This window comes from Myotis yumanensis, unplaced genomic scaffold, assembly GCF_028538775.1.
Source record: "Myotis yumanensis isolate MYYU_CA2020_CCGP unplaced genomic scaffold, mMyoYum1.0.hap1 SCAF_1, whole genome shotgun sequence".
NCBI classification, from domain to species: Eukaryota; Metazoa; Chordata; class Mammalia; order Chiroptera; family Vespertilionidae; genus Myotis; species Myotis yumanensis.
Window position 1 is genome coordinate 141,312,673 of NW_027223752.1, and position 12,935 is coordinate 141,325,607.

The 12,935-nt window shown below is 42.4% G+C and overlaps 1 protein-coding gene across 8 annotated transcripts in view; it reads left to right on the forward strand.

The window, feature by feature from the left end:
• SLC39A12 (solute carrier family 39 member 12) overlaps window positions 1-12,935 on the forward strand; it is a 71,200-nt gene that overhangs the window by 4,639 nt on the left and 53,626 nt on the right. For all 8 annotated transcript variants that reach the window (XM_070408085.1, XM_070408104.1, XM_070408094.1 and 5 more), the window contains exons 3-4: window positions 4,937-5,218; window positions 12,335-12,542. In XM_070408085.1, coding sequence (XP_070264186.1) covers window positions 4,937-5,218; window positions 12,335-12,542 — 490 coding nt within the window. The remainder of the gene's footprint in view (window positions 1-4,936; window positions 5,219-12,334; window positions 12,543-12,935) is intronic.

Consider the following 12,935-nt stretch of genomic DNA (forward strand, 5'->3'; position numbering starts at 1 on the left):
AGTTTTACTAAATATCCTCTCCCAAACTCTACTGAACCGCCGCAACACTTTCATAGCTAAACCCAGTGCGATGCACTGCAAATTCTGGTCCCCCCACAGCTCCCCTTCCCACAGTGCTTCTGCCACGTCTGTGCTCAGGAGGAAATCTACATATTCTTACACGAGCTCCTCTGATGCTCCCTGCAGACTCCTTTCCTCAAGCCACGACCTTCTCCATGAAGGGAACTTGTTTAAGATTCAAATATCATAAAAGAGCACAAAGTGTTCAGCCCATAATAATTTGACAGCTTCCTTTCATCAGGCCTCAAAAAATTAAAGTAAGGGGTAGGCAACATCTATGTATTCAAGGTGACCAAAATCTCTAGTCAGACAGAATAAGCTGCTTCCATAACTATTTAAAACTTTTCAAACTCATACACCAGTGTACTTTCCAAGTTGTATGCTTTTTATAAGCCATTTCTGGAGTGAACATCTGCAGGGTTACAGACCTTACCCTATCCTCTGCTGCCCCATACCACACTCCTCCTCTTCCAACCCTAGAAAGAGACGAGGCAAGAGCATTGAGGAGGAGCCACAAATGGACAGGAGTCTCAGGCACTTCAGATGAGGGGAAGTGGGGACACGTACACTGCTGTGTACTGTCAACCAAGCCCTGGCCACATGTGCATGATCTGATGGCTTCATGGAGGTCATATTCCTTGTGTTCTTGATGCTCTTCTTTCTACCTACCTGGTCCCATCAAACAACCTGAATAGCACTTAAAAATCTACAAACAGGACCTCATTCAACCCTCTGATTTTAAAATAGTCTCATTGATAGATATTAGAGCACTACAATCCCCTAGCCTCTTCATTGACCAAATTTCTTCCTACCAAATAGGAGGGAGAGAAAATTATTGGGTGAGGGGCAGCATAGCAATTATGTAGGTAGTTCCACAGTATATACTCTCCATGGCACAAAACAATGGAATCCTATATAATAAAGAGCTAATATGCAAATGGTTGTCATGCCATAACGGCTCAGACACTCAACACTAAGGAGAGAGGAATGGGGACTAGCCAGGCACAAATGAGCTCGTAAGAGAGGAATGGGGACCAGCCAGGCTGTGGCCCGGGAAAGGGACAAGCTGCCTGCCCCGTGGTCCCAGGCACCAGCAGCTGGGGCTGTGGCCTGGGAGAGGGACAAGCTACCCGCCCTGCGGTCCCGGGTGCCTGCAGCCAACCAGAGGGAGGGAAGCCCGGGTCCTGGGTGCCTGCGACTGGCCAGAGGAGGGAATCCTGGGTCCCGGGTGTGGGGCAAGGCAGAGGTGGTTAGGGGCGATCAGGCCAGCAGGGGAGCAGTTAGGGGCAATCAGGCCAGTAGGGGAGTGGTTAGGAGCCAGTGATCCCAGATTTCAAGAGGCAGTCAGACATCTCCCAAAGGGTCCTGGATTGGAGAGAGTGCAGACCAGGTTGAAGGATGACCCCCCCCCCCCCCCCCCCCAATGCATGAATTTCATGCACGGGGCCTCTAGTAAGAGAATAAAATATATCATTGGCAGAGCAGGAATTAAGACTGGGCAAGTGCTATTAGCTGTGTGGCTTTAGGTATGTTACTTACCCTCTCTTATACTGAGTTTTTATATATATCGTCGGTATACCTCCCTCAGAGGGAAAACATAATTTAAACCTGATTCTGTGTAGTATCCTTGCATACTACATATAAATGTACCCATTAATTCATCATGCATTAAATAATTGGGGAATTGGAATTCTAAATGCATTATACTATGCAGAAATGTTTGGTGGATTTTTACATAGGCTGTCTAGATTTTGTTTTGTTTTTTTTTGTTTTGTTTTTCATTTAAAACAATGCATAAGGTTGCCACTATCCAAAAAAATCATTATTTGACACCTTTTTCAAAACCAATTAGATTTATACATCAAGGAATGCCAAAATACATAAGTGCTTAGCACTGTCTTGGACACAAGGCTTTCAATAACTGGTAGCTAATACAACAATATAATAGGTCCTCAGATTACATCAAAGATCCATTCCTACGCACGACATAATGCGATTTTCACTGTAAGTCAGAATCCACCTACATAAACACCGACGTCACTCACATGGAGCACATACACAGCAATAATGAAGTGAAACAGTAAAAAAAAATTTGAAAGAAAGATAGCAATTCCTGACCTTTACTTGTGGTAAATAAATAATAAAAAACATAAAGCACATATGTACGTATGTCAAAATGATGGAACTCTATTTTTTTTTTTTTTTTATAAATAAACTAGAGGCCTGTTGCACAAAGATTCATGCAATAGGCCTTCCTTCCCCTGGCTGCCCAGGCCTTCGCTCTGGCCGCTGCCTTCCATCTTCGCTGTGACCGGAGCCTTCAGTCTTCGCTCCAGCCGGAGCGCCGCTCCTGTAGCTCCCTCCGTCCCCTGCCTTCCCCCTCATAGCAGGTGTCCTGCCCCACCTGGCCACTCTGTGCCTGCATGCATGCTGCCCAGAGGCCCAGAGTGGCTGGGGAGCAGGGCTGCTGCTATCTTTGTTGGGTTAATTTGCATACTCACTCCTGATTGGCTGACGGGCGTTGCAGAGGTACGGTCAATTTGCATCTTTCTCTTTTATTAGTGTAGATGGGAGATGGTGGCATAACACAAAATGACATATGTCAAGTCCGATGTAACCCGAGGACTGTCTGTAGTTTGGTTTCAGGAGGTTATTTGGTACAAAGCATGGCTTTATTATACCTATTTCAGCTGATTCACCTCCTTAGGTCTTGGTGTGATCCCTGTCAACAACAACCAACTCATAGACTTTTCTTGTGGGCTACTTAGGGAGCAGGAAGGCTACTGTGGTTTCAGTGGTGAGGCTTGATATTCATCTTAAGAGTTGGTCTTATTGGGAAACCTGTCCCTGTGTTTGCTGAGTTCTCGTCCCTTGCAGTTGAGTTGGGGATAGATTGGAGTCTGTGGCTTGTGAAGATGTGCCTAATGCTTTTCTTTAGAGATGGATGGTGTGTTTCTTTGTGACTCAGACACTTTGGTCAGTGGTACAGTCTTCCAGTTATAAGTCCTGGGGATGTAATGGGGTGATCATTTTGCAATATATATATATAAATATTGAAACATTATGTTATACATTTGAAACTAATATGCTGTTATATGTCAATTATACCTCAATTTTAAAAAAGATATAATAAACTGTCCCACAGTGGGGCAAACCCTCGGAGGCTCAGGCCTTGTATCCCTCGATACCTTCAGGTTGAGGATGATACCCTGTAATGGGCTGCTTCTGGGGTCCCCGGAGAACTCTCAGGCGCTCCCTACTGGTCTCTCAGGAAAGGCAGCTCCTGTCTAGCTGGGAAAGCTTCCCCTCAACAACCTCTGTGTCTATCTTTATCCTCGATATTCCACCACATCTCCCCAAACACCTTCTTTTGCCAGACTAGATGAGCCAGGTGTATGGGCTGTGAAATGAATCAAGCATCATGAAAAATCTTCTAGCAATTCTCTTACGTAGGGTAAAAGACAGATGGCATTCATGCATTCCATTTTCACACCGCGTCAGTGCCAGGCATTGTGCTAGATGCTGAGGCTGAACTGTGCACAAAGCAGACAAAATCCAGACTTAATGGACCAGTTGTCATCAAGGGGAAAGAGGGAAAAAACAAGTAGACAATGTAATTTTCAAATCCTAGTGCTATGAAGAAAATAAAAAAGTGGTGTGTGCTATCTCTGCCACGAGTTGGCTCTTGGGCACTTGCTATGGGGCTCACCTGAATTGAGATCTGCTGGTCAGTTTAGAATACATGCCAGATTCCCAAGACTTACCATGACAAAAAGAATGCCAAATAGCCCTAGCTGGTTTGGCTCAGTGGATAGAGCGTTGGCCTGTGGACTCAGGGGTCCTGGGTTGGATTCTGGTCAAGGGCACATGCCTCAGTTGTGGGCTCAATCCCCAGTAGGGGGCATTCAGGAGGCAGGCAATCAATGATTCTCTCTCATCATTGATGTTTCTATCTCTTTCTCCCTCTCCCTTCCTCTCTGAAATCAATATACACATTATATATATATATATATATATATATATATATACACATATATATGCATATATATATACATATATATGCATATATATGTGTATATATATGCATATATATATGCCAAATAGTTCATTTATAATTTTTAAAATTTTAAATTGCATGTTGAAATTATTGTATCTTGCACATAGAAACTTCAATAAAATATATTATTAGAATTAATTTCACCATTCCTTTTTTACTTTTTAAAATGTGGCTACTGGAAAATTTAAATGATATGTGTGGCTCACATTTGTGGCTTGCATCCTATTTCTATTGAACAGCGCTGTGTGGGAGAACATGGGATGGAGCAGGGGGCTTTCAACTTTAGACAGTGTGTGCCAGAGACATCTAGGAGGGAGTGGCACTTAAAGCTGAGATGAGTGAGGTGAGGAGAATAAGAAGACCTGAAAGATGGTGGGAAAGAGCTGGGTGACGGCCAGAAAAGTCACAGGGGCAGAAGTTTGTTGAGAGAAGTGGAGAGAAGCTAATGTAATGTAGGGGAGGCAGGAGCCAGATCAAGGAGACAATGATAAGGAGCTTCGATTTCATTCTAAATGCAATGGGCCATTGCTTTCAGCGCCAATGAGTCAGCTGCTTTTATTCAAGGTAACAAATGGACAACTTGTGGCACTGTAGTAGGAGATAGAGGGACCACTTTTAGGGAATAAGGACTTTCTGGGAGGACATCATTGTTACATAAAAATCCAACCATGGTTTACTTGAATCTGGCTATTGGGCCTACCCACTTTCCCCTCCTATTGATGGAGTTATAAGCAGTGGAAACTGTGGTAATTAATGTTGAAGGACCTATGGCTGAGTTTTGTTTCTGTTTTTGTCTTTGTTTTATGCTTTTCCCCCCAGTGCTTTGAACCAGATGCCCTGCTGCTAATTGCTGGAGGAAATTTCGAAGATCAGCTCAGAGAGGAAGTGATTCAGAGAGTTTCCCTTCTCCTCCTCTATTACATCATTCACCAGGAGGAGATCTGTTCCTCAAAGCTCAACATGAGCAATAAGGAGTATAAGTTTTACCTGCACAGCCTCCTCAGCCTGAGGCAGGATGAAGACTCGTATTTCCTGTCTCAGAACGAGACAGAAGATATCTTGGCTCTCACCAGGCAGCACTTTGACACTTCTGGAAGCCAGGTAAGGAAGGCACAATTGCTCACTGACTCTGCTACTAAGATACAGTCCCAGAGCCTGATTTTTCACCAATTAGTTATTCCTAAGACATTCAAGGATTTCTAAGAGAAATAAGTATTTGTGTTTTTTAGATATGGTTGTTAAGTGACATAATTTAAAAATCTAGGTCTAAAATGGGAAATGTAGTGACTAATTATTTTAAGAAGAGGTTGAGCCAGAAGTTGGGTAGGTGGGTGGGTGGGCAGGCCCAGTGACAGGGCAGCTCTCTTCCCCTGCGCCCCCACACTGAGCATGGCAGGAAGTGTAGCCACTTTCAATCAATCTCCAGGGATTGACCCATAGTGGTCAGGGCACTGTGCCTATTCACCTTGCCTTCTGGCCAGGGAAGGAGAAAGCAGACCAGTTTGAGAGACATGAATTTAGTAGTTATTTCACCAAAGAAGATGCTTGTAAAAAGCATGATTCATGACAGTCAGCACAGACAGTATGTCTTTTATGGCTGTTGATTCATGCTGCATATGATCAGGGGTCCCTTCAACAATTTTTCTTCTCCCACAGTTCCTACTGTGAGGAAATGGACCCTGGTCTCTTGTTGCCTTCATTACTATCCCTGCAGAAGCTGGCCTTCCAATTACCATTTTGCTTTCCTCTTTGCAGTATGAAGTTTCAGCAGATAAAGTTCTCTGATCATAAGAAAGTTTTTCAAACGCATATTTTCTGAAAGAACCAGCTGAGAAGCTACCACCACGTTTTGAAGAGTGTGAGGGAACATGTTTTTTTCTCTTGAAATATTCATTGACATGTGTCTTAGTCCATGTGAGCTGCTATAACAAAAACGTCATAAACCGGGTGGCTTATATACAACGGATACTATGAGAAATCACAGTGTTGGATGGTGGGAAGTCCAAGATCAAGGAGCTGGGCAGATTCAGTGTCTGGTGAGGACCTCCCCCTGGTTCAGAGATGCCATCTTCACATTATATCCTCATATAATGGTAGGGGCAGGAAGCCCTCTGGAGTACGTTTTATAAGGGCACTAATCCTATTCAGGAGGACTCCACCCTCATGACCTAATCACCTCGTAGAGGCCCCCTCCTCCTAGTACCATCACATTGGGGATTAGGATTTCAACATATGAATTTTGGGGGAACACAAACATTCAGATTATGGCAACATGTATAAGTGAATTTAGATTTTTACCTCAATTCCGTCTTCGGGAGCCCAAAGTTATCAGTGCAATCATGTTGCTGCTTAATGGCCAGCAAATATGTCTCCAATTTGCTGTAAATATGTTTTAAAAAATAAGGTTTCTTCATACAATTCAGTTTGGGCAGTTTTTTTTGTTTGTTTTACTTAAATAAGGAGGTGCTCCTACATATAATTTCTTCACTGCAACATCTCTATAACACAAGGTCAGTTCAGATTAGGCACTAGAATTTAGTCATCCTATCTGTTATTGCCTTTTGATGCAGATTAAATGGAAACCCAGCATTTAAAAAGTAGGTGATATGTGTATATTTAATACAGATTTCTGTTTTGTTTTTTTTCAACACCTATTGCAGATACCTGGGCTCCCAAGTGTTAGTGAGATTAAACATTCCTAGAACAGAATAAAATAATCCAATATTATGTGTAGACCTGCTTTATCCAGCTATTCAGTCATAAAGAATTGAGCTTTTGTTGAGTCGTAACCCCACTGCGAGACCTTAGTACATTACCTCCTGGAGGACACAACTGTCTCCAGTTCCCGGGAAGGATACTTTAGCCAATTCACCTGGGCTAGGAAGTCAGTCAACCCAGATTTGAACAGGAGGCCTGTTGAACTTCACTGCAGGAAGCTGCTTTCTCCAACTAGAAGGTGCTGGCAGACCAGACCCACCACTACTAGCATTTACAGGTCTTGATCTGCACAGAACTCAACCTCTGTAGGTTGAGCCGCTGATAGCTGCTCCAGGTGGGCTTTAACCAGTTCACCAAGAGAAACAACTTGACACCCTAGTACTCTAGTCCAGTCAACCTCCCCAGTAGCCCAGAGAATAATCGTCCCTCCATTTCTTCATTCTCTTTTGTCCAACTACTCTGCTTTATCTTCCTGAATCAATCTTTTAATGCTCCCACTTCTCTTTGCTCTTTCCATGTTTTGCCACTTCCACGGTAGATGAACGGGGATCTAACCGGTTCTCCACTAGCCCTGCCTGTGGGGGACAGGCATCATGACCACATCCTAAGGACTTGGGGGATGGAAACGGTGGTTGAATTTTTTCTTCTCAATGTCACATTGAGACTGTTACTCTTTACAACCTCCACGGAAAAAGCATACCTACCTCTATGAGGTTTATACTATCTGTTATTTCAGCTTGTTTTTTTCATCCATGGAACTTTGGCTACCTCTTCAAATTTATCAAAAGTTGGGTTGCTGATTCAGTCTTTCAGTCTGCTCTCCACCACATATGTGAATATGCTCTTGCCAAGCTCAGCGATTATAAACTTAAAAAAAATCCAATTGGCACTTTTCACTCCTTGTCCTATGTCACAAGAATGCATTATAGACACAACAATCTTCTCTTGATTCTTCTCTTGATGAACCGACTTTCTCCGTAAGCCGAGCTTCATGAGGGAACTATCTTTCTTCTCTCTCATTCTTATATTTTAAAAATATGTTTTTATTGATCTTTAGAGAGAGAGGAAGAGAAACATTGATGTTAGAGAGAAACATCAGTTCCCTCCTGTATGCACCCCACACCAAACCAGCAACCTAGGTATGTACTCTGACTAGGAATCAAACCAGCAACCTTTTGGTGCAGGGGATGACACTCAACCAACTAAACCACACCAGTCAGAGCTTCTGTCTTATTCTTTATTATTCCCATACATTTTGTTTCTCAACAACCTACATTCTGCTTTTTGCTCTCTCCCTTTTGTCCAGTCCTGCCTCCATGTAATTTACTTTATTTTATTTTTTATTGTTGACATTATTACAGATGTCCCCCATTTTTGACAGGTACATGCAAAAAAAAATGAAAGTAGACCACCACTTACACATGCACAAGAATAAACTCAAAATGGAGAAAAGACTTAAATGTAAGTCACGAAACCATAAAAATCCTAGAAGAAAACATCGGTAATAAAATTGCAGACATTTCAGGTAGCAGGATTTTAGCCGATAGAAACAAATGAAAAAAATAAATGGGACTACATCAAACTAAAAAGCTTCTGCACAGAAAAAGAAAAGCATCCATAAAACTTACTTTCATTCATTGATTTCTGTCATCCCATATTTCATGTTTTTCTTTTTCCTATTTCAATCAACCCACATCTCCTACTTTCCTTCTTGCTCATCCAGCTATTCTGTGTCAAGTTCCTCTGGAGGATGCACTTGATCTGCCCTCCCTTAAATCTTGGTGTCCTCATGGCCCCCCTTTCAGTTTTTCCTCTACTCACTCTGCATCCTCTTGCTGAGTGGTATGCTCTCACAGCCTCATACGCAACTAAATACTGATCGCTTTCAATTCTGCTGTGGGCCCAGATTTTTCTTTTGTGCCATAGACGCATAGATGCACCAATCTGGGAGAAATTTCCTTTTGGATACCTTCCTGGCACTTGAAACTCAGTATTAAAATCTAAGGCTTATTTTTATTCCTGAACCTGTCCTTTCTTTGGTGTTACTTATGTAGCTCTGGAAACATTCTCTGCTTTGGCCTGCATAACACTGCACAGTCCTGGTTTTCTTTCTCTCTCCCTCTCTCTGGCCCCATCTTCACCTGTGCCGGTTCTAATTTCTCTGTGCAGCTTTTAAGCATTCGTGCTCTGGAGGCCCGGTTTCAGCCTCCTGTCATTCCATATGGTTTGTCTAGGCTAGGGCACCTGTACATAAAGATGACTCACAAGAGTGTATCTCTATTCCAGACTTCTCCTCTGGGTTGCAGACCCATGTATCCTTACACAGCATCTTTTTTAAAAGGATATTGTAAAGGCACTTCACATATCCAAAATCAAGGTCATAGAAAGGCCTGCTCCACGTGTTAGCAAATGGCATCACCATCCAGTCAGTTGCTTAACTAGAAATTGAGTTTTCTATTTCTTTTCCTTTCATGTCTCATCCATCTCCAAGTCCTACTGCTGTTACCTCCTGAAGATCTCCTTAACCTGTTGACTTTGCTCCATTACCATCACTACCATCTTCTACCTGACCATTGCAATAGCCTTCTAACTGTATTGGTAGTGATTACTTTGAGTTTCTTTCCAATATTTTTATTCTCCACCATGTAGCCAGAGTAGATTTATCAAAAAACAAATCCAGTTATATAACCCCCATTCCCTTCCTTGCTAAAAATCCCCCTTTGGCTTCCTGTTGATTTTAGGATAAGGGGCAAACTCCATTACCTGCCAAGAGACCTTAAGCTTTCACCATGCCCCCTCACTCTACCTGCCCAGCTACTACCCTCCTTTCAGCCCTTCATGTTTGCCATCCTCCATCCTGCCACCAAAGCTTTGTCCACACTGTCCCACTTCCTCCCACTCTTTCAGATCTGTCTGCATGTCACAAACTCAAAGAAGCCTTCCGTGACCTGTCTGACTGGGTAGAAGAGTTGTCTGTTTTTACCCTCATTGTACCATGTGCCTCTCCTTCAAAGCTATTGCCACAGTTGTCATCTTATATTTGACTAGAGGCCCGGTGCATGAATTCGTGCATGGGTGGGGTCCGGCCGGCAGGGGGGAGGGGACATGGGAGATTAGCTGGCTGACCCTGCCCCCAATCAGGGTGGGAGGGGCTGATTGGGGCCAGGCCGACTGGGCGGGGGGGGGCCTGCGGGAGGTTGGGGGTGGTAAATTAGGGCCCTGATAGGGCCAGTTGGCCACCGCAGTGTGTATCATAATGACCAGCTGTTCAAGTCATTCTGGTCATTTCATCATTCTGGTCACTTGGCTTTTATATATATATAGGTTAAATTATTATTTTATTAATAATACTAACTTTAAGCTTCAGGGCAGAAATGCTTTTGGTTTTGGTCACCATTGCATTTCCAGTGTCTAGAAAAGTAGCAGACCTATACTGGGTATTTAGGAAAAATGTGGGCGCTAGTGGATAGCATTACCATTATATAGTTGTCAAACCCAGAAACATGAGTCATTTTTGACTGCACTCCTTCCCATTTTCCTCTAAGTCCTTTAGTCTACTTTCTTCATATTCCTCAAATGCATCTACTTTTTTTCATCTCTAGCTCTACTATCCTAGGTCAAGAAATATCTTGAATTAATAACTTCTTAACTAGACTTCCTGCCCTGGAATTCTACCCCTATCTATCTATTCACTATTTTTCCACCAGAGTAATATTTCTAGAAAATACCTTATTGTATTTTTCTATTGTTATATCATTCAGTGGTTCCCCTGGAGTCTTCAGAGGAAAATTTTTCAGAGCGCTGAATATAAGGTCTTTCTTGATCTGGATCTTGCCACTTTCTCCAGCTAATATCAGATATACTTCTAGACTCTGGGAACAACAATAACAATAGCTGAGATGAGCTGACTGTGTCCTATATACTAACTACTATATTAAGTGTTTTACACACACTATTTCATCTCATCTTAATAATCTTTGTGTTGGGTGGCATTGTCGTTTTTTATAGATAATGAATAGAAAGGTTAATAAGGATAATCATTTTGCCCAAGTTTATCTAGTTAGAGATCGCAGAGATAGTAGTAAAGCCTTATCTTTCTGTCCCAAGCCCTATGCTATGGAACTTCCTTTGATGATATAAAAATCCCATCACCATCCTGGATTTTATTCTATTTCTTTTTTGTTGTTGTTAATCCTCACCCGAGGATTTTTTCCCCATTGATTTTTAGAGAGAGTGGAAGGGAGGGGGAGAGACAGAGACATCGATGTGAGAGAGACATATCAATTAGTTGCCTCCCATACACACCCCTACCGGGGCCAGGGATGAGCCTGCAACCGAGATATGTGCCCTTGACCAGCATTGAACCCAGGACCCTTCAGTCTGCAGGCTGACACTCTAACCACTGAGCAAAACTGGCTAGGGCTCAATCTATTTCTATATACAAGAGGAAGAGTATTGAAGAGCATAGGCTGTGGAGTCAGATCTAAGGATAAATTGTGACTCTGCCTTTTCTTGGCTAGGCGATCTGTGAAAAGGAATATCCACTGCATGGAGTTTTGGGAAAATAAAAAGACAGTGTATATGTAATGGATTTAGCATAGTGTCTGTCACATGGTAGGCACCAAAGATATTTATATATATAAAAGCCTAATATGCAAATTTTCCCCACCAGAGTTTGACCAGGAGACTGATCACTTGCTATGACATGTGCTGACCACCAGGGGGCAGCACAGAATGAAGGAAGGCCCCAGCTGGCAGTCAGCAGCCAAGGAAGGGAGGCCCTGTCCAGCAGCTGGAAGGAAGGGCCCTGGCTGGCAGCAGGAAGGCCCCAATCAGCCCTGATTGCTGGCCAGGCCTAGGGAACCTACCTGTGCATGAATTCGTGCACCAGCCTTCTAGTATTTAAATAAATAAATGGGAATGTTATTGATATATAAGGTAAAATTCAAGCCTTTCGGGAGCTCATATTTTAAATGAAGAAAATTGCTGTATGCATGAAAAAGACCCTATGTCATATGTCCTATGTCCCATGGTAGTTCAAAGAACCCATACACTATGTTATCTTTGATTTGTGATCAGCACACACTGAGCTTGAGACTAAAGGCAAGTATGAAAGGGGATGTGCTCTGTGATGATACAAGGCAGCAGAACAAGTATGAATTCAAGGTTGGGGATATAGATTTGAAAGTCATTACTGCAGGCTGTACTTGAAGCTGGAGAGAATCCACCAAATGAAAGGATGTGAATAGTAAAAACAAGAGATCTCCTCAGAGAAGACACATCTTTATAGGAGTAATGAGAAATGTTAGCTAAACAAGTATTTCCCAAATAGAGGTATATCTCAGACTAGAAAACAATGGTAGCCATGTTTCCACAAATAATTCAATCCTCTTTTAGATGAAGAACTAGTCCTTGTCCTTGGGGAAATCCCAGAGACGTTTTACTTAAAAAATGACTGCAGAGGTTAAAATTTTCATCTGACTTTGTATCTGATTTCAGTGTATGGGAACCAAAATGCTGCAGAAAAAGTCTGGGATACTAAGCAGTGACGGTGCTGATGAAAATACGCTTCCTCAGTTGGCGGCAACAATCATTGCTTTGTCTCTTCAAGGTGTATGTCTGGGGCAAAGCAACTTACCTTCCCCAGACTATTTTACAGAATATATTTTCGGTTCCTTGAATAGTACAAATACTCTTCACCTATCGGGTAAGGATGTTTTTCATTAATTTAACTTCCAAGTCACACCCACTAAACAAATTGTGTCAAAAGAAAAACTGATGCTTGTCAGGCACATTTTAAACACCATTTTATCTTAGTTTGTAGTAAGACAGCTCAGGTAATCTTTTTAACAAGCATCCTATGATAATATTTATGTGATGCTGAAGCAAAACTATGGACTTCGCTCATTTCGGCAGTGATGATGAAATCATGAATGCAGAGCCAAAGTGAGTTTTTAATGATCTGCCATGACAGTGACTGAACACTTTCCTATTTAGTACATAGTGCTGAGACAGGGGTGGCGAAACATTGTGTAGAATGCCAAATGGTGCAAAAGCATGGGTAGCAGTTTACTTGTAACCATAAATGTAAGTAATTTAA